Here is a 24,940-nt window from a genome sequence, read left to right on the forward strand (position 1 = left end):
TACTGAGCAGGAGGGTTTTTATATAAAAAAGTTAATAGGGGGTTTTCTCAAATATATTCTATATTTTTACAGTGGGTGACACGAAATGTCCAAACAATTCATCACTGTCCTCAAGTATTTCACCCAGTTCTATTTCCTCCTAGCACCTAAAAAGTCTCCCTTAACGTTTACAGTCTCATTCACAGTACCAAATACAACACTTATAGGCATCGCATGATGTGTGAAAATCCTCAAAATAAACACCTCTGTCAACAGTTAACAGTTTCGGTGTTAACTGTTAACACCGAAACTGTAAGAAAATCCAAACTGTAATTTAAATACTTTCAGGTTTTGAGGTGGACGAAATTCATATTAATGAATAATATTTATATATATATATATATATTTTTGTTTTGCTAAATTAATTAAATCTAAATCTTAAAAAGATCTTAAATAAAAAAGTGAGACCCTCTAAGTCAAAGAAGCAGTAGACAATTGGTTAAATATATTTTGACTATCAGTATTGACTTTATCCAGATTTATCACAAGGCCCTACATTAATGGTTCAATCATAGGGTAAAACGCAGGAACTCCTTAATTAGCAGCATTTAACATTACATCTTCATGTTACACCTGCTCTTTGCTCCTTGGATGCTGTAAATGTAGCCCATCCAGAACCAGTCTTTGCACATTCATCCCTCTTAATCTTGTTTGTGATCTGGTTTTTGCTCTAAGCAGCCCTATAGTACTTAGTGAGTGATGCCCTGTTCTCTTTAAGAGTGTGCAGCATTAATAATACGAAGTAAGTACTTATTATCTATTGGCTTTATCTAGTTGACAAAACCCATGACATTACCAGAAAGCTGAACAAGCATCAATTAAACCATAACTCCTCTGTGTTTGCATTTGTTCGGTGGTAAAGTATGACAGGTGAAACATAATTAGTTATTAAATTGTATATAATTGACCGCTGAGTGAAACAGATTCACAGCATGTTTCATATATCATATGTTAATTCATGCAGAACAGCAGTAATCCATTGTATGTATGCTTGGCTGCATGCTTGTCTCACCTTGCACCATGCTAATTTATACTTCTGTTTTGCTCCAATAGGCCACTTTTCTCTGCTGCTGCTCTGCAGCACCTGTTCTCATTTACAGTGGGATCACATACTCTCACACAGATTTCCCTGAACGCAACAGTTTGTTGACTCTGAGTCACACCTGCAAATATTGAACACTTTGTAATTCATGTTTTCCTAGACTCAGTAATCTCACTGACAAGGAACAAGAGGCAAAGAAGTGAACAAGGATAAACCGGCTCCAGAAAGTTTTGTTCCTCTTTCAGTTTTGACTCCCGGTGTTCATTAAGTGATCTTTTATTTGCTCATCTAGAGCCAGACATTTCAGTCAGATTACATGGAGAGGGTTTTGTCCAAGCTAAAAAAAAAAACTAAAAAAAAACCTCTTTCACGGCATGATGCTGCCACTGTCATGTTTTACAATGAAATAGTATAACAATGGGGTCGATTTTCTGTTATATAAAGAATTATGCATGAAGGCACATCTTAACGCAACAATATCATCAACGCATTATCATCAATGCAATATCATCAACGCAATATCATCAATGCAATCTCAGTGTGTGCAATATTTAAATTGCCCAGGACAGTTGGGACTATAATTGTTGGCCAATGTATTCCAAGTGTTATGAACTTGCATTTTTCATGCTAATGTAACATTTAGCCATGGGCAGAGTCTTACAACAACAGTTGCTAACATCGAACACAAGTGACTTTGTCCAAAATCCTTGAAGGTCACAGAGTGCTGGAAGGACAGATGAAAAAGACAAGACAGAAGAAAATAGGCATTTATTTCACTTGATATTGTTGTCACAATATTTACCTAAATTCTCACCATCACAGATTTAAAATAAAATGCTAGATGGTGCTAGGAATCTGATGAAAAGTTTTTTTGTTTTATTTCTTTACGTTTATTTCTGAGTAGTGCCAATAAGTATGAAAGAATCCAAGTTGGAGTAGGCCAGTAGACCCTCCATCTGTATTGACTGTAAAGTCTACATGCTTGTGAGAAAACCTTTTGCTGCTGTTGCTAAATGGTGACCCGTCTCGAAACCACTTTCCCTCAGCATGTCTGTCATTCTCAAGCTGACAACACACAGATTCTCACTCATAACTACACATGTGCGAGTCAGTCTGACATGATGAATGGCTCCAGCTCACCTCACAAAGACTCAAAAATGGCTTGTTGACAAGATTCAGTGGAAGAGGCTGCCAGCAGACCCCTGGGGGTGAGAATAAAAATAGCGTGAAGTAGGGATATCAGCTGAGAATGGTCTACAAGCCTGGCCTGTCATCAATCAGTTGGAACACCTGCTGTCAATCTGCTTCCTCTGTGTTTCTTCCAGTCAAACAGCAGTCCTCATCCACTACTAAAGCTGATATCCATGTTTTCCATGTTTCCTTTCATTACATTATAGCTCATTCTGATGGATTTTGGAGCTGGTGACTCAATCACCCAGCTGTCTCCATTGAATTATTACCCGACTCGTGTATTTTTAGTTACTGCCTGGGGAAGGTAGGAGGCCCAAAGGAGTGCTTTTGCCCTGATATTGACAATTAAAGCTGATTTACCGTAGTGTACGTGGAGAAAGCAGAGTGTGCTTAAAATGAGAGACATGCAGAAGTGAATAATCTGGGTGTGCGGTGGTGGCGTAGGGGATAGCGCGACCCACGTTTGGAGGTCTTGAGTCCTCAATGCCGCCGTTGCAGGTTCGATTCCCGGACCTGTTGACATTTTCCGCATGTCTTCTCCCCTTTCCTGCCAGTTACTCTCAGATAAGGGACATTAGAGCCCACAAAAAGGAGGGGAGGGGAAAAAAGTTAATAATCTGTTTAAAGTGGATGGACCTGAAAAAATCACATTCAGAAATATTATTCATAAAACTGCTGGTTATGTGTAGACAGGGTATTGATTCACACATAAGGTTTAGGAGCCCTTTCATCTGATATTGATTTATAAGTACGGTAAGTATTAACAGGCTTATTAAATAAAACAAATGCACAACATTACAAATGCTTTGTACTGGAATGGATTTCCAGTTTTGGTACTGGCAATGAGCTCCATTTGGATACTGGCGCTCATTTCATTTAATATTGCATAGTTTCAAAAAGTCTACCAAGAGAAATAAATAGTCCGCTAAACTTTGTATTTACTACAACTTCTGTGATACCCAAAAATACATAACAAAGCAACCAAATTAATTTGGAAGTCGGAGTCCACCACTGTGTAATTTAATGTCAGTATAACTCCAGATGTTCTGTGCAGGCCTGAGAGATTTGATTCAACTATTTGTCAAGCACTCCATGAGAGCATATTCATGGTTCAAGATTTGCTCAATCATAAACCAAGACGTGTAAAATAAATGTTTATGAGGCCGCATGTAGCCACAGGTGATCTCATTGAGAGAAGATCCTCTATTATACCAGAAGATCCTCCATTATACCAATTATAAATACAGAGAAAGTTAATTTGCTATATTAATCTTGCAAAAATCTGTTCTTTTTTAGCACCTCTAAAGTCAGGAAACTTGGCAAAATAGAGGAAAATAAAGTTATTTAAAGAATATTTTTATCTTGACTAATATGCTTTCTTGAAACCAACATCTCTGCAACATCCTCTGTTCATGTGCAACAGCAATAATTGAGCAATTAAATGAAATATTCTTGGACGTGAATCAATAATTACTACAGCAAAAATTTTGTTTTGGCCAGCCCAAGTTATTTCTTGCTTATCATTTTGGGTCAAACTGCCTTTACCAAGTTGTGACTGAAAGTGAACCTTTTTTCAAGCCCAAGCAAATTATAGTGTCTTGCAAAAGTATTTATATCGTTTGATTTTTCCCCCCACATTTTATTAAGTACGAATCACAAACATCAACATTATTTTATTGGGTGTTTACGTGATTGACTACAACTAAGTATAAAATTGTGAATTGTGGCCTGCATTTAAAATGACAACATTTTATTCTACTAACCTTTACCACCTGTGTGTAATTTATTCACAAGTGAATAAATTATCTGTGAATAAATCCCTGAAGAACTGCAAAAAGTCACAGCCAAGGTGGTATTGACAGTGCAGGTATTAGTCATGCACTTTGCAAACCAGGCCTTTCTTGTACAGTGGCAGGGCAAATTTCTTGTTCAAAGAAAACTACAGAAAGTCAATTTTGCCGTTTGTAAACAAGAAGGCGGGGGACACTAGAAAGTCCTTTTGTCCGAAGTGATGCTGTTAGAAGCTTTAAAGCCACTGCCAGAGCTACAATAGCAGTGTTTAGATATCAATGTGCTAGAATGGCCCAGTCAAAGTCCAGATCTAAAGAATATTCAAAATCTGAGAAAAGTGTTGAAGATTGCGGCTGATCTACTCTCGAAAGAAGAATGGGTAAAATTGGAACATCTGGATGTACAAAGCTACCAGAGCTCCTGGATAATCTGCAGCTTTAAAGTTAGTGCAAGGTGATTTCAGAAAGTTGCTCTTCCTTTTCGTTGCAGGGAAATAAGATTGGTATATGTATGCAACAGGCAGTGGTGTATTGTACTTGAGTACAATTTTCATGTATCTGTACTTAAGTAGAGTAGAGTACATTTTTGTCTGTTTATTTGTATTTTTACTTAAGTACATTGTTTGAGTACTTTCTCCACCACTGGCAACAAGGATGTTTACTTGTAAATAACCATTCACTGTCAGATGTCCTTTACCTTTACTCCACATAGTAACATGCAAGCCTGCTCTATTCAAATCAACTTGTGCTTCTGTGTTTCTTGGTGCATTGAACTCTAGTGGCACAAAGATCATTCACGGGCTAATTAATTAATTGCTCTTATCAGCATTACCCTTTAAATGCTGCTAATATACCTCATTTTTGCAGATCTGATTTTGTTCAGATTAGGATCACATAAAATCTTTCAGCGCTCTGCTTAACGTTGTGCCTGTGATGTGCTGTTTGACATTGAAGGGAAAAAAGCAAGAGTTTAAGCTGGACTGTTATTATCACTGCAATCTCCAAATAAATCATTAGGGCCATACACCAACATCTGATTATGGGGCTGCAGAGAGGAAAAAAAACTTTAGGAAGGAAAGTGTTTTAATTTGTCTTTGTTAGGCTGAGCAGTGTGGGTGACTTTGTGGGTGGTATGGTGTTTTGAAGATCAGTTTTGTTATGAGATATCTATTTAAGGCAAGTGTATCTTTACTGTCATGAAACAGTATCCTGGGATGAGCTGGAACAAGTCTCAGTGGGATTTGTGAGTTTTACAATAACAGTTTTTACAGCTCTGTCCCAATGTTAAATTCAGTTGAATAATAGCTTTAACTGAGATATGCAAACATGTTCAGTTGAAAGCATCTAAAAACCACTTGTATTCTCATTTAATCATTTTATGCAATTTTATATTCCTGAATGCTACATATTTTTCATAAGATAACAAAATATTGTAATAATATACAGGACTACAAATGAAGGATTTTAATACAAAAATGCTACCTGACACACTTCTAGGAGAGACTAAGCTGCAAAAAGTAATCACTGAGGAAGATGATTGTTCGGTGTGTTGCATCCAACTACTATAAATACAAGGCTTAGGGGACAAAAAAAGTGTAGTAGAACATAGTGCACCCATCACAGGAATAACTACTCCACTGATAGGATTGTGACACAGAGCACATTTAAAGTATGGGGGTATGAACTGAAGCTAGAGTTGTGTTTCAAGAGCCACCTCACAGACACTTTCCAGGGCAAAAGCTGTTGCACCCAATTTATTAAGACAATTCTTAGCCAAAGCTAACATCTTAAGGAGAAATGGGAGTGGACTGTTTCTCGTCCGTCCCAAAATCTTTTGCTGAGTTAAAGGCTGTTCCTAACTGACCTGAGCTTCTCTCACATGTCAAAGCCCACTGATGCAGAATTTTATGCAAAAGAAGCCACATCCAGAGTGCATAGACTGTAAAATATGGGAAGGTAGACTGACAATTTTAAGCATCATAAAGGCAAATGCTTGAAAATTTTATGAGCATAGATCGATTCTATATCACTATTTGTGCAATTAATTTCTATATTAAAAAATTAATTTGAATTGAAATGAATTATTTTTATTTCAATACACATTTACTAAGATTTGATTTGGATTTTAAATGGGCTGCAATGTGAGAGACTCAGTTTATCTCAGTTTTTCCTGAATTCCTCAATTGCTACTAAGACAGCAAAACATATGAACTACAGAGTATGTTGCTATGGCAACAGCAGTTCTGAGGCATCCTCTAACAAGTTGCCTGGGAATGCGGTCCTGGCTGTTGCATAAGACTGGACCTTCTCTCTTCCTCTCACTCGTACATGCTTGTGGGGCTTTTCCTGTGGCAGAATTTCACATTCAGCATGATTTATTCATAGATGGATAACTCTGCTGGATATACAATTACACTAAATGCAACCCCACCGCCATCAAGCACAGTTTGCTTTAATTAGGGTTTGCGTACTTTTACCGGTGGCATTGTTGGACTTCTATTTCTGCGGTTGATTTGAATGGAAAGAGGGGTTTGAAAGCGTTAGGTTCAAGAGATTGTGGTTGAATGAGAAATAGGAAAGCAGCAGGCATATTTGTCAGTACTCCCAAGTTATGTTGGATAAAATTATCGCACTAAATATCAGCTTGAAATGTTTTCAACCCCAAAAACTCAGGGATTACAAAGCCTTAAATATTCTCATTCTAAGGAGAACAAAATCTGCTGATCCTCACGCTGTGTTTTATTTCTTTTCATCACCACATTGTTCTGTCCACACTTTGACTGGCAGAGGGAGAGAGGAGCTGAGGAGAGCTGAGCGTAGCACAGATAACACGCTCCATCATTAGCTGACTCACGATAAGTATTCTGACGCTCAGCAGCTTCTCTTTATCGAGCTACTATAATCTTTCTACTGCTAAATACTTTATGGAGGCATTCAACTCACCACAGCGTAAGTAAAATTGAGTGTTACAGAAGAAAAATAGCCAATTTTGGCCTTTTGCCAACTGTCAGTTGCCTAATCCTTTTAAAATATATTAGTGGAGGAAGTGATGGACAGGAATATTCATATCTGGAAATTCAGCTCCTTTCTTGAAGCTGTTATCACCATAGGCTCCCACTGAACATACAGTGACATACACAACTGTCTTCCCTTGAGTGTTGCTGTTGTTTACAAAATCTCAGTAGACAATACCTACCTGCCTCTGCTAGCTCTTCTTCACTCTAATCTTTCCCGCCATGCTCTCAGGCACACTTACAACCTGCTGTGAGAAACATTGTGGGATGTAGCGTTTTTGATTGTCAAGCAAGAATGGAAATGGGAACACTCTCTCTCTCTCCTGTTTCTCACATTCAAATATGTGTGTGAGCATCAGTTTGATGCAACAGGAAGCACAAGATGCAATGACGCTGTAGTTGCTTGGTGGTGGTGCGTCAACAGAGCATTAAAGTCAGAATTCTGACTTTAATCTCAAAGATCTGACTTTACTCTCAGAATTCTGACTTTATTCTCAGAATTCTGACAGATTTATATTTTTTTTTTTCGGTAGCCCTAATCTTCTTCCGTACATTCAATAGACTGCGTTAGCTCCCAGTTGGGAAAACTGCTGATTTAGATCGGAGCGGCCACAACGATCTACCGTATCACACCACACAATCTTTTGTTGATTGTTGTAAGGGGAAATGTATGTGTGAACTAACATGTAGTGTGAACTATTGCATCAGGTTGTCGGATGTGCCCATCTTCTCTATTTAAATCTAATGATTACTGAAGGGCAATATCATCTATCGCAATAGTTTTTGAGACAATTAATCGCTCAGCAAAATTTGCTATCGTGACAGGCCTAAAATCAACACTTCAAAATAAAAAAAGGGTGGAAAATAAAATCAATAATTCAAAATAAAAAAGGGTGGAAAATAAAATCAATACTTCAAAATAAAAATGGCTGGAAAATAAAATCAATAATTCAAAATAAAATATTGCTGGAAAATACACCTTTAAGCATGTTGATTTTGAAAAATATAACAGCATTTCTTCAAATCTTCATTGTAGTAAGATCATGTAAGTTTTTCTTATATTGACAAAGATGCAAACTTATGTATGGCTGGTTAGCTCAGTTGATTGGAGCGTATACTCATAAAGCCAAGGTCATGGGTTCAATCCCCACACTGTCCAATTGAAACATAAAGTCTTTTGGTAAATCAACTCTTCAAAGTTGCAGGAGGCTTCAAATTAAACCATAATGCATGTTCATTTTGAAAAACTTTAGAATTTCACGGATTTTGTCAAGATTATGTAAGTTTTTCTTGTATTGATGATAACTCAACATTCTGTGTGGCTGGTTAGCTCAGCTGGTCAGAGTAGGGTCCTTATAATAACAAGGTCATGGGTTCAATTCCCACACTGGCCAACAGAAATATAAAGTCTTCAGGAAATAAATTCTTCATAATACGAGGTAGCTGTATATTAAACCATTATGCACATTGATTTTGAAAAACAATAGAATATGAACTCTTTACTCAAATCTTCATTGTGTTAAGATCATGTAAATTCTCTTAAATCCATGGAAACTCGACATTATGAGTTACCATGTATTTAAGAAAACCCTGTCCAGCTGGGGTTAGCTCAGCTGGACGAGGTGTGGTGCTAATAACGCTGAGGTAAGTGGTTCAATACCCATACTGGTCAATGGAAATCTAAAGACTTTCAGACAAACAATACTTCAAAATTAAAAAGGGTGGAAAACAAAATCAACACTTCAAAATAAAAATGGTTGGAAAATAAAATCAATACTTCAAAATAAAAAAGGGTGGAAAATAAAATCAACACTTCAAAATAAAAAATGGCTCTGAAATAAAATCAACACTTCAAAATAAAAATGGTTGGAAAATAAAATCAACACTGCAAAATAAAAAAGGGTGGAAAATAAAATCAACACTTCAAAATAAAAAATGGCTCTGAAATAAAATCAGCACTTCAAAATAAAAATGGTTGGAAAATAAAATCAATACTTCAAAATAAAAATGGCTGGAAAATAAAATCAATACTACAAAATAAAATATTGCTGGAAAACACACCTTTAAGCATGTTGATTTTAAAAAACATAAGAGCATTCCAACAAATCTTCATTGTAGTAAGATCATGTAAGTTTTTCTTATATTGACGTAGACCCAAACTTAAGTGTGGCTGGTTAGCTCAGTTGGTTGGAGTGTGGTACTCATAAAGCCAAGGTCATGGGTTCAATCCCCGCACTGGCCAACTGAAATATAAAGTCTTCAGGAAATCAATTCTTTATAATAGCAGGAGGCTGTATATTAAACCATTATGCACATTGATTTTGAAAAACAATAGAATGTGAGCTCTTCACTCAAATCTTCATTGTGGTAAGATTATGTAAGTTCTCTTAAATCCATGGAAACTCGACATTATGAGTTACCATGTATTTAAGAAAACCCTCAGCTGGACGAGGTTTGGTGCTAATAACGCTGAGGTATGTGGTTCAATCCCCTTACTGATCAATGAAAATCTAAAGACTTTCAGACAAACAACACTTCAAAATAAAAAAAATGGCTCTAAAATAAAATCAACACTTCAAAATAAAAAGTGGCTCTGAAATAAAATCAACAAGCATAACTGAACAAGTCATTTTTTAGGTATTTTCCCTCCTGTCTAACTGCAACAGGATCACATCCAAGCTTGATTACAGTTTAGCTTTGACAGCAGTTCAAGAGTAAAAACAGCCATGCAAACGTATGACAAATGCATCAGTGACATCTTTTGTTGTCAGGTCTCAGCACCGTGTCAATCACCTGTCAGGAAAACATCAGGGTTTTTTTCCCCTCTTTTGGGGAAAAATACCTCTAGTAACAGATTAGATTCTAATTGTTCTCCCAGTTTGCTAAAAATCACATTAGCAGCAGAGGCACTATAATATCAGTTTATATCCATGTGTCAGACTTGACATGTCTGCATGAAATGCTCTGTGCTGTCACCTGGATGGACAAGTGACAAGGATATCTCCCAAAGACATATGTCAGTGCTAACATTGATTGGCGCTGACAGACTTCACTTGTTGACTCCTCCAATTGAATAGCTCAGGGCAATTCTAATTTTAGTCTTTAGGTCACAGTTTCCTTCTTTTGAGTTTCTAAAATAAACATAGAATTCATACAGCTCTTAACATTTAAGATTTTATAGGATATCCCTGAAGTACAGTTATTATATAAACCTCGTGTCTTCTATTACTTGAGATATCTTAGCTTTTTCCATTGAAGCACTGGGGAATATTGGACAGTTTAATACCAGGCGACAAAGAATTGACACATTCCCTCGCTGATGCAAAACCTGAAAGACTGTTTTATGGGTGTTGCTTCAACGCTGTGACTCAGTCTTACCTTCATCTCAATCCTCTCTTAAACAGCAGCAAGTCGACGTGGTTAGGTGGTATGCTAACACTGCCAAGTCTGAAGGTCGCATGCCTTTGATCTCTCAGTCTAGTGCAGTGCTTTATTATCTTTTAACTTTGTTTTCAACTTCAGCTAGAGTCTCAGTCAAGGGAATAGGGGGAGCTGTCAGTGATACTCAGTGAAGATATAATGCTATTTAAATGCTAATGTGTTAAGAGGAGCAAAACGACCTTTACTCACACCATGCATGTGAGCAGATTGAAAGCCCCAAACAGAGGCCCTTAATAAATAAGCATCTTCCTCTGACTGTTGACCGTCTCTGCACACCTTATGTCAGGTATGATGCAGGTTTATCACAGTTAAACCACAGGGCCTTTGAACATCTGATAGAACCAAATTCAGTGTACATGTAAAATTCAACGATGCTGAATGAGTCTATGTTACTTTTTTTTTTTTTTGTTTTGTTTATTATCAGGGGTTCTGTAAAATAGTCTTTTTTTTATGACATGATTGCCTCCAACTTGCAGTTGAATACTATGCACCATAATATAAGGCTACCCTAACCCTAACCCTATAGCATACAATTTGAAAGTACAAGTAAAAGGTTTAATGATCTTCAAAACTTTGTTTTCTGGACCTGAAAGCACAAGCAAACAGTATAAGAAAATTTTATATGAAAAGTGTTTTATTTATCTATTGGTTCAGATGATTTTTCTCATGATGCCTCATGCAAATACAAACAAGCCCTCAAAATGCTTCTGAAGATATATCCTTTCAGTAATGTCAAAATGTGTTGCTTCCATGAAAGACATGGAAAAAATTAAATAAAGAGAGACAGAGAGAGAAGGTATACAAGTCTGTCATCCGTCCTATAATCCCAGAAAGAGTGTGTGACTGTGTAGGAAGATAATTTATTCAGTAAGCATCTCAGAGGACAGCTGTCAAAGAAAGGCCTTGGAGTAAGATGGTGACTTAACATCAGACATGAATGTAGCATCTTATAAATCAGTGATGCGTCGTCACCCTTCTGATTGCAACACTGAGCTAGTCTGAGTCAGAGCTGGAACGTTCACAGGATTTGGCCATGTTCAAAGTTTGCTCAGTTGCGCCTTTGTAAATCTGATTCCTCTTGAGTGAACTTGTCCCATCTTTTTCGCTTCCTGCCTCTTGAATACGTGGAGTACTCTGGATTAATTTTGCAAAAGGCTGCCAAGTAGTGATCCTCAGAAGATTGGTAAACACAAGAGTTTGTTTTGATCTCAGTAGATGGAGGATGGGAGGAACACAAGAGCATGGCAGCACAGCACAGTTGAGAATTAGCAAAAAAGGTTTGGAACTTTGAATAAATTTAATCCAATTTGATAGATGAAAAGGATCCTCTTAATGGTAGTCGCATTTCAGTTTCAGCTCGGAAAACAGCCTTGATTAAACACAAGGTTTTATGAGAGATGCTCGGAGGCAATATAATTAGGAGGAAAATCCTGAATCCACAACTTCTTTGAAGCAGTGACAGAGCCCAGAGGAGCTGAAATCACCATGTTTGTCGCTTTCATTCCACAGGAAAACTTTTGCTGCAAAATATACATGCAGACACAACAGTTTTGATGTCTCCTGTTTTTGCCTTCTTAAAAACAGAAGAGTATAGTGAGAACATGTCCTGGTTATGGTGACCTCAAACTGTACCCAACATTCAAGATACGGGAAATGGCAAACACAGACAAAAGAGTGAGGTCAGTCTGGTCTCAAAGAAATGGCTAAGATGTCTGGGGCCTCTCAGCACTGCAGTATGTGGTGGTGCAACATAATGGGTTAAAATGACCTAGCGGCCCTGTATTTCAACATCAGTGGAAAAGTAATGAGAAACTTTGTTGTTCTGAAGAAGTGAATTACCTAGTTCGAGATGAGGTAGCATAAAATCTAGCAAAGTTCTCTTTAACAAAGAAGGTTTGGCTGAAGAGATAAAATACAGCGACTGTTTAATTTTTTTTCATGCCAAAAGTGGCACTAATATTCGAGAATTTATGTTTCTTTTCTTATTATTTTGATGGCAGCTGAAGGGTTAGACCTGTGGTTCCAAAGTTCTACCATTTTGTCTGAAGCTGCTCTCCTCCACCCACCCTCCCACATGTAACTCATAAAAACTCTCCTTCGGTTTATGAGGTTACAGCCTGAGTGTTGGTCTTTATGAGGCGTATCTTAGTGAGGCAACGGAGCTTAGCTTTTTTATCCTGTTTGTTTCTGATTTCATAAGAACAAGGTAAAAAAAAGGTTTCCAAATTTTCCTGAGTGAGCCTTCTTTTCATAAAATGCTTTAACCTTTTGACTATATTATGAGAAATGCTAAGAAAAGATTCCTGCCAGATTCCTGCCTACTTTTACTCTGTTGCATAATTTGACACATTTTACACAATGTTTCACACAAAAATGAAGAAACTATCATGCCTTATAAGATTTAGAAATGTTTTTGGCACCGCACACCTTGTAAAATGTTTATACCACATTTTTACATTGTGTGGTCAAACAACCGTGATTTTTTTTTTTTTTTTTTTTTTTTTTTTGTATTGTATTTCATTATAAATTTGTGCACCACATCAGCTGTTTCTTACTTGGAAAATGGATGTACATCAATACATGTTTATCAAATTATTTTTAATTTAATGATTTTTAATGAATATAAAAATGTGGCATGCATTTGTAAACCACTTCAAGCCAATACATTTAATTGTAGAACTGGCTTTCTGCAGTTACTGCTGCAAGTAGTTTGATGAATGTCTCTGACAGACTGGCCTGTCAGTTTAATTGGGCAGTCTTGTTTTGGCAGGTATTCATCTGTGATAGGCTCTTGCCATTTTCAAATTATGAACAGTGAGATTTCCAAAGTTTCTGACATTGTTTTGTAATTTTTTTCATGAGGCTTTTTGTTTTCTATTATTTTCACTCTACTTGTGACACCTTACCTGCACAGCTTGATTTCCTCACAGGTAGAATCTGTTTAGCTGATATTTAATGGAGAAATTCTGGGTTTTACTTAGGGATTTTAGAGTTGGCTGAAAATAGCAGAGGGGGGGGGGGGGGGGGGGGGGAATTGACATTTTTTTCTTAAAAAGCACAGAAAAATTCCTTTCATGTTTGTAGTGTAGTGTGACAAAATGTTCAAGGGATGCAAATATTTTTATAAGGCACTGTAAAACATCATTTGATTTTTTTCATACCTAATTCTGAGTAAAATTGACCATTCTAAATCCCAAATAGAAGATCATAATTAGGTTTAGCGGCAAGCTAAACGTTTCCTCTAATTCATCTAAATTTATTACAGTATAAAGGTATTATGTTTGCCCTTGATGACAGATCACAGAGTTGTTTTTTAATCTAAAGCAACAGGACTCCCAGAGAAAAAGTGAAGGGTAGTAGATTTGGTGATCTCCTCCCAAGGACTTCTATCTGGCAGTATGCCTCACAGCGCTCTCTTCATTTCTTTGACAGATGACGCCGACACAGCAGAGTGATAGGCTATTATTTCACTTTGCATTGGATAAATGGCAATGCAGGCTTTTACCTGTCACCTGCCCTTTCCTTTTATGTGTTCTCCATTTTTTTCTCCTTCCTTGCAGAATTATACCATCACAGATGTGATTTGAAGGGTACTATAGAAGTGCTGAAATTTAATTCCTGCAATCTGTAGATTTCATGTCTGCAGGTTGGGGGCTTTTTGTTGTTGCCCTGTAACTGAAGTGAGTGAAAGAGGTGAATAATGATCGAAATGTAGGTGAGAAGGTCCCTCATTGTTAGGTGTGAAACAGCTTTCTCTTCTGGTAAAATGCTTTTTATGTAATGCTCCTTGTGTCTCTCTTTCTTTTACAGACCAGCAGTATTCATGGTCACCCTCGCAGTACTTCGATGAGGAAACTTACTCCCCTGCACCCAGGAACATGAAGGGTCTCTCTGGTGGCCGCCCTACCCATCTCCAGCTAACATCACCCACCTCACCTTACACCTGTGGCTTGGCCGATTGTGACCACTCCCTGGATCACCATCTTCACCATGGTGACCCTCGGTCACCCACCTACCTCCTCAGCCCCACTGACAGCTGTGCCCTTGAGAGTCATCACCGCTGCTCCCCACGGAGTTCCATCCACTCTGAGTGCATGATGATGCCAGTGTCACTATCAGCCACTGACCACTCTATATCCAGTAGCACTTTCCCTCGTATGCATTATGGCAGCGCTTCGAGAGATGGAGGTGGAAATAGTTCTGGTGGTAGGGATTCTCGGGACGACGGTGGCTCCTCCTCACATGGTGGCAGTGGCAAAATGAACCGGATCCCTGCAAATCTTTTGGATCAGTTTGAAAAGCAGATGCCACTGCACCGAGACGGCTTCCATACATTGCAGTACCAACGCACCTCCACCACAACTACAACCACAGAGCACCGCAATGAAAGCCCCGGCCGAATTCGCCACTTAGTTCACTCAGTACAGAAACTCTTCACAAAGTCACACTCCCTGGAAGGATCCTCCAAAATGAATGGTACCAAAAATGACTCTCACAGGGATGGATCACATCACCACCATCACCACCACCAAGGCCACCACAAACACAGCAAACGCAGCAAGAGCAAAGACCGCAAATCTGATGGCGGAGGAAAGCAGCGCCATGGTGGATGGTGGAGCTCGGATGACAATCTTGATAGTGACAGCACGTACAGGACACCGAGCATTATGTCGCGGCATCCTGTTGACCACATCACCCACTGTTACCCAGACTCAATGCACAGCCACTTGGCTGGGGACCTGTCATTAAAGACCTCAAAGAGCAACAACGACGTCAAGTGCTCTGCCTGTGAGAGCATTAACATGGCACCTGAGGGCAAGTTCATGAAAAGGAGCTCCTGGTCAACATTAACCGTCAGCCAAGCCAAGGAAGCCTACAGGAAGTCTTCACTCAACCTGGAGAAACCCATGACCCCCACTGACCTCAAATCAAGTTTGAGACCATGTCACTATCTACAGGTATGTATCCTCCAATTTACTGTTGCACTCTATACTTCCCCTCTGGGGGAGCAGTACGTAAAACAACATAATAGCTTCATTCAAGCATTACAGGTCTATTTACTAATATTCTTAATTGTATGATTTGGTAGACTGATAAACAGTTGGCAATGCTATTAACTTATGGCTGAAAAAAAGAAGCTGGCATTTTCATAGAGTCGCAGCAGCAACAACAATGAATATTACAAACTGTGACAAATTTAATAAATGTGCATGCTAAATTATACAATAATATCTTAAATACTATATAAAGATATGTAAAATAAACCTAATGCATTTTCTTTAGATTTGTCACACGACTAACAATTAAACATGGCGATGACTTCCTTAAAGAAACCTTTAGGAAATGACTGCATGTAAGGCTTTTTTGAGATTTTAAACACATAAAACCAACTAATTAGAAATATATGGTGTGTATTTGAAACCAACTCAGAATATTCACTATCTAAAAATCAGAGACGTCTGGCATTACAGTTATTGCAGTGTTAACAATGCTAAATTTGCTAAATTTGAATAAAAGTAGTCCAAAACAGCTTAACAAAGATTACCATCTGTTATGGATTTTGTTTTAATAAGAGTGTGTTTAGTGTGATTTTCTCAATCTCTCGTGCACAGAGATGGTTTGAGTTCTGCTCATGAATAATTAATGGCTGTTCAAGAGAGAGGGCCATTTGTTTTTGAGGTATGCTGTCACTAAAAGTAGCAGATACTGAATGTAGCAGCTTTTCAGACTACTGTTCAAACATTTATGCCCCATCAAAGCAAAACAGTTGACATCACCAGCATTTTTACTTATACAGTTCTTAAGGTTGTCCATTTCCTTGTCTGATTTAGTTGTGAAGTAATTTTAAGTAAGTGACTTTTTGGGTTTATCAACATGTTGCTTCGACATGGAAATAACATTAAACTCTTGAAATGATTCAGCCAGTCCTGACGTAACTCTGACAGTGAAAATGTAGAGCGAGTTGAAGACTCTCAGGACATTTCCCAGAACATCTTTCAACCTTAAACACTTTGAGCTCATCACCAAGGAAAAAGCATCAGACTACCAGTGGCACATAATATGCAATAAATATTTTTCCATTGAATAGAGAAAAGGGTAACAGGATCACTTCATGACTTGAAAAGTAAAATACAGATGATTTATATATATATGCAATAGCTGAAATTGTTCAAGGAAGGTTTTTCAATCGATACATAGAAAAAAACTAGCTTTCCTTAGCCAGATTGATATTGATCTAAAACACTGCATTTGTTTTGTCTCTGTTCTGGATATTCGAGTGTGATCCCATCCTATGGCACAGCATGTGGCTGCCAGTAGAAATAACTAGCACAGCAGGACAAATCAATTAACTCTGTAAATGATCTCTGCTGGAGGGGGAGATCTGGCAGAATGAGAATAAAACAGCAGAAATCAATATAGATTTTTACCTCTTTTCTTTTGCTCTTGTATGTGTTTCAGCTCTGACAAAGATTATTTTGCTCATATATGAAGGGTTATATGGGACTAAATGCAGGAGGGGTGAACATATTTTATAGAGTATCTTCCTGGGATATATCTGTATGCATGTATAACAACTCATATTTCTAGTAGTGCTCTGGATGAATAATGTCAGTAGTTAAAATAAAGTGGAATTAGAAAAATGAGACTGTTCTATGGTAGAGTGTGATGTGCAAACACAATTGGCATAAACTAAAGTGTCCAAATGAAATACTCTGTCTCGTTCTGATTTGTGTATTTTTTTTTAGGTTCATTGACAGAGAAAGCACTTCCCCAATCTTATTTGTTGTAAATCAGCTAAGTGAAGTCCACTGTTGGACAGAAAGTTGCAGTGTTGGCGTCCCTATCCCACTCTACCTCGCTTCCATTTGGTTATCCAGCTGAAGTAGTGTCCAAGTTGCAGCTCTATAAACATTTCTAAAAATAAACCTCAGCTCCTGCTCCCTGCCGCAGGGCTATATTTAGCTCAACATTATCAATCCATTCCGCAAACGCAAAGGGTGAGACACATTTTCCCTCCCCGGAGGAGAATCAATGGGTACTCAGGGACCTCTCACATAAGATGTATTGAAACAGAAGGCAGTTAGAGAAGCATACTGCTGAGGTTTGTGGCTCTCTGATGCTCACGTACTTTAGGATGCAGAAGGTGGCAGAAATTAGATGTCTGTTTGTTTCCTCCTTTTTAGCTACCGTTGATCCTTACAGCAGCAGCACTCAGACAGGAGAACCCAGAACCTATATTCAGGAAAGTTACTGCACAAAACGAGGGGTCACATTGAGAAGTATTTATGTCCTGCTGCTCATGTCAAATTGGAAAAATCCTAAAATATCTGAGCTGTATCAACATAAATTATACTCAGAGTGTGTGCGCTAGCTGTGTGTCCATGTGTGGCAGTGTGAGGAAGTGTTATTTCATTTTATTGGACACCAGATGGCTTGATGATGTGCTAGTCACCTTGTTTGCGTCCTTGGTTGGTGACACATGAATGAAAAACTTCTGAAGCGCTGTGAAAGTATGAGATTGCAAACAGAGAAAGGTGTCAGTCTGAGGCTTTGCACGTGTATTTGAGACAGTGAATGTGTCTGTCTAGGAGCTCCGTGATCTAAAACTACAGTGCAGGTCAGAAGTTTACACACCATTCTTTTAAACCATTTTCACTTGTTGGATGTTTCATGATCAGTTCGCTTATGATTTCAAAGTTTGGATCAGATAGTTGATACCTGGATCCAGCTGGGTGTTCCAGCATCAGAAGGATCCTAAACACCTCAAAAGTTGTTTGGATTAGCTAAAGCCTAATATTAAACCTCTGGAACAATGCTGTGGGGCTCACCTAACCCCATTAAAAATGTATGGAGTCAACATACATATCAAGAAACTAATCAGTTTAAATCAACTTTACCAATCCTGCCAATACTGATGAGTTGAGTGATAAAATATTCAGCTATAATTTTTCCAAAAGGTTGTTGATCACTCCAATTTGCAAATTTCTTTGTTCTTATGAACTATGTCTTAGACTTCATTCTAAAAGATGTAGTCTGTGCGTCTTCACGTTTCCATTCAACCTGAATAAACCATCAGATCTATAACTATTTTAACACCAACTCTCCGCCCTGGTCATTAGAGAGGATAACTATTTCAACAATTTTGCTGATAGGGCATTGTGCTGAGATTTAATTAGCCAATTAACTGCCAAGTTGGCTTGCCACAGGTGAACCTTTAGAGGGATGCAGACCACTCACTGAACTACAAAAAGAAAGTCAAAACTGTGAACACAAGGAGTTCCCTAAAACCTTCTTAGAAGAATTTTGAGTGAGTCGTGATCCACCGCTTCTTAAGATTTCATCAAAAACAGGTAAAAATAAACAGCTTAACATGTATCATGCTTGACTACAGACCATGTAGAACTGTGTAACCCTATGCTATTTTTGGGACACACCTTATTGCAGATTTCCAATGTTTCCCTGCTCCACTACACATGACTGAAATGAATCAACCACTGTCATGGCGCTTAGTCTTGTTAAATATTTATCAACTTTAAAAGAGGCATTACAAGAAGAAAATAGGGGCAGAGCAGTGTGCTTTGATTATAAAGGTTTGGAAGCACTACTCTGGAAAAAGTACATCAGTCATGCTTGTAAATGTGGTCATTGCTGCGTTTTCATTTCGAACTCTGAAGCCCTGAAGAGGAGGGTTTTTACCGGCTGTTTGTCAATTTAAAAGCAATAAAAAGTTATTTTTTAAAGGTGTACAAATTGAGGCTTGCTATGTTTTATTGTTTTATTAAGTAAGACACTAGACAGAAATATGGTATTATAATATTAACATTTATTTACGTTTTGCAACTGAATGCAACAAGCTTTTGTGAGCAAACTTACTGAGTCATATTGTGGATCAAAAATATATTTTTTTCTAGTTTTATGTCTGGCTGCCAAGAAAATTAAGTACATCTTTTAAGTGAAAACTGTAATAGGAGCAATTTCTATTGTGTCTGCACTTGGGTGTGTCTTTTTTAAAAATAAGGCACTGTCACTATATTTTAGTCATTTTGGACAATTTGGCTTATATGCAAAATCAGGGGTCTCAAACTCCAGTCCTCAAGGGCCGATGTCCTGCAGTTTTTAGAAGTGCCACAGGTACAAAACACTGGAATAAAATGGCTAAATTACCTCCTCCTTGTGTTGATCAGTTCTCCAGAGCCTTGCCAATGACCTAATTATTCTATTCAGGTGTGATGCAGCAGAGCCACATTTAAAAGTTGCAGGACACCGGCCCTCAAGGACTGGAGTTTGAGAACCCTTTGCAAAATGCTTTGTGTTGTGGAAAAGTAAAGCTACGCATCGCCCAGAACACACCCTACTGCCAGAACTAAAACTGAAATGGCATAATCATGTTTTGGAATTACCTAATCAACATTTTGAGCTTAATCCACTTGAAAAGGTGTGATACGATGAAAAGTCACATAATCCAATCTGACTGAGCATTAGCAAGATTGCAAAAATTAAAAACAAAGAATGGGGAAAAAGTTATTTTTTAACTGTACAAAAGGCTCACAGTTGGAATTGCAGCAAAAATTTGTTTTGTGTTTTCTGAATTTATTTATTTTAAAAAAGATTGCATAATTTGCTTGACAATTCAATTTATGCACAGTTCTGTGTTAGTCTGTCACAATAAATCGAAATTTGGAGTTGCCAAATTAAAACCTAATACTATAAGCCACAAATGTAAATAGTTTATCTACTTGATTGCTGAACATTTTCAAGCTAAGATCTGATAACATAAAATGTCATTAAACAAGAAAAGATTACTGATCAGCCATCTAAATGCCACGGGGGTGAGTTTATCTAACAGAAGAGATAACAAATGTTTGAACTGTATTAGGAGTTTTGGCAGAGAGGTAAAAAAAAAAAAAAAACCTCCTCCAGCATTATGTGTGTCAGTTCAATCTGCTGAGGAAAATGAAAGACTAGACTCTGAGAAAGTTGGATTACCCATGACTGAATCTTTAAGAGCTTTATCTTTCTGTTGTTCATCCTCTTTCTGTCCTGACCAATTCTTCATCTTTCTGCAATGCACTTTTACCTTTTCATCACTCAATCTGTGTCTCAGTCTACCACACACTATTTCTTTCCTTAATGAGAGTGGCTTATTCTTCTTACAGAAGGCTAGATAGGGTTGCAGAGTTAATCAATGAAATGCACTGCTGCACTGTGGGATGTTCTGTTCTCTTTCTTTTCCCTGACACGTCACATGCACCAAACATATTCCCTGTGCCCACAAATCTGATCATAAAGCTGGACTTACTGTTCAACACTTACCATACTTCCCCAGCCTGTCAAGTTATGCGGTGAAAGAGAAATTGGGGTTATGTAATAGCATTGCTAAAATGCTCACAGCACCTGCAGAGCTGTTGTGGGGGTTTCTTAAGAGTGCCTTTGTTAAAATTATACCCCCCTAGAGATGTCTTACAATCATTGAAAGATGTCCAAGTAATTAAAAAGAATAAGACTTCTGTTATTGTTAAAAATGGAATGTTAAATATAAAGTTTCACACTTTCTCTGTGAATTTTCTCACAGGCTTCACAAATCTTGTTTTATTTCCACAAAAGGTTATCTGGGCACTTCACTGCTAAAGCTTTCTCATGTTAGTTTAGTTGGTAAGGTTTTATTAAATTTGTAGTTACTGTTTCTTGTCTGTGAAGAAAGGTGGGTAGAAAAGCATAAGAATGTTTAGGATCTTGGTTTTTGTTTTCTTGTTCCAAATATTGATATGCACTTCACACTCACTGGGACCCCTGCTTAAGGTTTGAAGAAAATCTTACGATAAAGTAATTTTTTATTGCACCTGCTACTAGTGCAATAAAAAAGACTTCTCAACCTGCTAAGGACTAGCATAACATCTAACTGAGTATGGTTGTAAGGTTCTTTTCTAACCTGTGCAGCTTCCCCACTTGAAAAGGGATGGATAAATCGATGCAAACTTTCATCAACAGGGTTTACTCAAAGGATCAAGCAGTTTTCTTCATTTTATCCTCCATTTATTTATTAGTGTGTGTTGGTCCAATTGGTCCAGAAGAAGGTAAAAACCTTTAAACAAACCCAAGGAAGAAAAATAAATAGTTACTAATCTGTATGTAAGTTTACAATAATTTTACTCAAACTACAAAGGAAATTATAACAAACTATATAAACAATACTAAGCAAACCTCACTGAATCAAACCCACAAAGTAATTAAAGTTAAATGAACAAGTAACTAAACTTAAGTTCTAACTTTAAAGTACATTTCAAATTAATATTTACATTTGCATATTTACATTTATATAAATATACAAATATCTATTTTTCAATATTAGTCATAAATATTTATCTTATAAATATAAATAACTTCAAGTTGTTATTCTTCCTAATCTAATGCTAAATTAATTAATAGTTGAACGTAACACTCAAATCCAGTATTCAACAACATAATCAGTTTGATCATAAAAGTCAATCAATCAAAGCCAGACTTCACCACAATCCACCGCTTCAGTTCAGACGTTGTTGTTAATGGTTGTTAATGGGCCGCCAAAGCTGGAGGCCCGGCTGGAGGAACGTGGGCAACCTTGCGGTCTGATTTCATAAACAATGCAGCTTGTGTCTTACCGGTTGCCTCTCCGCCCATCTACAGATTCATCCAGATCTGCACAAGTCGACCAGGATCTCTGATGAAGAGAGTCCCCAAACCCCCCTCCTCTTTGTTTCGTTTTCTCTTCCGCTTTTTTTTTTTTATTTCCCATTTTCCGCAAAGTCTTGACAAACCATCCCTGACTTTCTATTAGGGGTTCTTAATTTTTTTAAATTTATTTACAAATTAGGCTTAATTAAATGCATCACATAGCTTTCAAACATGTTTTCCAAAGTGACTAGTATTATTGGCTGATTAAATTTAATTTTAATTTTTAACAGATACAAGTTATTTTTCAAGTTTTTGAAAGAGTTTGACTCCAATTTAAAACTTAAAAGATCTAAAAAAAAAAAACCTTTGAAATTATGCTACTGTTAATTTTCTTTTAGAATCATTGGGTGATTATGTGTTTTCACAGCAGTCAGCAAAAGCTTCCTGCGCTGCTTGCTGTCTCTTTTTTTGTATTCATATGGAGACACCCCACAATCTACACAGTTTATCAGCAAATCCAAATTAAACAAATCTCACCACAGCCTGTGTCTGTCCTCTGGCGTTCTGCTCATTAATTAGATGTCTAAAAATATCAAACCCCTCCAAGACTTAATTAACCCATCAACTCCATTTGGTAGAGGTTGTGTGCCTTTCTCAGAAACAGAGATGAATGACTCTTATTAGTGTCTGTTTGAGTTTGGATTCCAATTCATGTTTAGAATAAAAAAGTATTAAAGTAAATTTGATTCTCTGTGCCTGTCTACATATTGTTCTTTTACCCTTGGCAGCAATTTATTACTTGACACATTATTGTAAGTGTCATTTAATTTTAACGCCATACCCCACAGTGTAATAGAAAAGTATTCCAGCTGAATTCTTTACTTTAGTCTTAGGAAAAAAAACAAAAACTATTGTTCTTGATTGATTGGTCAGTCAACCTGGCCATGGTGTGGCACCAGACCCACTTGACCCTGAAAGGACAAGCAGGTATACACAGTAGATGGATGGCGCAATGATGATCCCCATTATTTTTAGAAAGAGCATCCCAATAACTATGGTTGAAATATAAATAAATAATTTCCAGATTAACTTAATTCCTGTTGAAGCTATCCATACATTTTTATATAAAAAATATTCAATGGAAAAGTTGAGTTAAGGTTTTCGCTGTTAATAATGTATTGGAAAGGCCAACTTTGTTTAGTTGCTTATAAATAATAATACTATTTCTGTCTACATTTGCATCAAAAGTGATGAGTTTTGAAAGCTTGGTGACATTTGAATGTAGCCTTTTTCCTTCTGACATTTGCAATAGAGGCTCTACTCCCACCAATTTAGTGGTGAACTTGTGAACAGTCACTGACATATATCTGCATTATTTCAAGAGTGACACATTTGTACAGCCTTTCAATTATCGATAGTGGTTTGGTGCAACTTTAAACACCTTGTGAATGCAGGCCCAGTTCAGAGCTATAAAATGCAACACAAGTTCTAGAAGAAGAGTGATTTAAACTGCTTCAGGACTAATCTGCTTGCCAGGATGTTAAATGATGAAACAACATTGCGCCAGGAAAGATTTCATTCATCCCTAAGATTTTCTTAGTTTTTGACTGTATCATATTTTATGACTGTGTGACAAGGTCTGTGGACTTTAAGACAATCAGTGTAGACGGTGACTAAATAACAAAAACAGACAGGAATGTTTGAATTCACTCTATGAAAAGACTACTTTTTTTAAATTCCTCGGCTTCATGTGTAAATTTCACACTAAAACATTTGTGTAATGACATGGCAAACAAACAAACACTGGTTCATTGTAGCAACAAAGTTGTCCTCACATTTTTAATAAGATGCCCCACTGCCCTCCTTCTATTAACCTGTTAAAATTACATACAATTACCGTATGTATAATGACATGTAGAATTAAAAACTCAGATTGTTTCTTTCCTGTATGAACATGGCTCAGTTTGTATTCTCACCACACTTATGTTTCCAGTAAAACATGCTCTTCTTAAAATTGGTTCCTACAATTAAATCTACATAATGCGAATATCAAAGTGCATTAATCTCCTTTGGTGCTTTTCTGCCTACATTAAGATTACTGTTTGCTCCACATTTGAAATTTAAGACCAGTTTTATAGTTTGTGTGCTGTGGGAAATATATTTACTTCCATTTGTAGCAAAACAGGCGGCAAGTGCAAATAGGACTTCCAGTGATGCTCATGTCTGGATATTTAATTACCTCCTGTAATGAGAGGAGGAAAATTGCGACTTGTATTCCGCCTGATTTGCTTTGATGGTGGCAGCGAGAGCTGCAACAGCATGAGCAAAGATGGCTCCTATTATTCCTGTCCGACAGTCGTCTGTCAAGAATCACAATTAGCAGAACAATTGAATTTACAAAGTTTTTTAAGCAGCTTGTACTCTGGCCAAAATGGATGACATTTTGTTTACTGAGCAGCTGGAGAAACTCCATGGATGATTAAAGTTATGTTGACTAATCAAGAAAATGTTTGTGCAGCTCAGCAGGTGGGACTAATTGTTTGAGAAATAATGTTTTAAGCCATAAAGTGTTTATCATTTTATTCATCATTTTAGCTACTGCTAAATCTAAACCCTAAATCTGTGCTGCCACCACAATCTTCAATATATTTTAATGGCACAGTAAACATTTTAACACATTTTTAAAATGTGGGTACAGGATCCCCAAAATAAAATGCAGTACAACCAATTGTCTTCAGAACTCACCTTATTGGCAAACAGAGTTGACTCGG

The 24,940-nt window shown here is 37.3% G+C and overlaps 1 protein-coding gene across 3 annotated transcripts in view; it reads left to right on the forward strand.

Moving 5' to 3' along the window:
• Window positions 1-24,940, forward strand: part of dlgap2a (discs, large (Drosophila) homolog-associated protein 2a) — a 158,327-nt gene that overhangs the window by 89,799 nt on the left and 43,588 nt on the right. For 2 of the 3 annotated variants that reach the window (XM_044142496.1, XM_044142495.1), the window contains one exon: window positions 14,328-15,475. In XM_044142496.1, coding sequence (XP_043998431.1) covers window positions 14,328-15,475 — 1,148 coding nt within the window. Of the gene's footprint in view, window positions 1-14,327; window positions 15,476-18,735; window positions 18,869-24,940 lie in introns of those variants that run through there. The other variant, XM_044142497.1, reaches the window with a different exon arrangement.

The sequence above is a fragment of the Gambusia affinis genome, linkage group LG16, assembly GCF_019740435.1.
Source record: "Gambusia affinis linkage group LG16, SWU_Gaff_1.0, whole genome shotgun sequence".
In the NCBI taxonomy this organism is placed as follows: Eukaryota; Metazoa; Chordata; class Actinopteri; order Cyprinodontiformes; family Poeciliidae; genus Gambusia; species Gambusia affinis.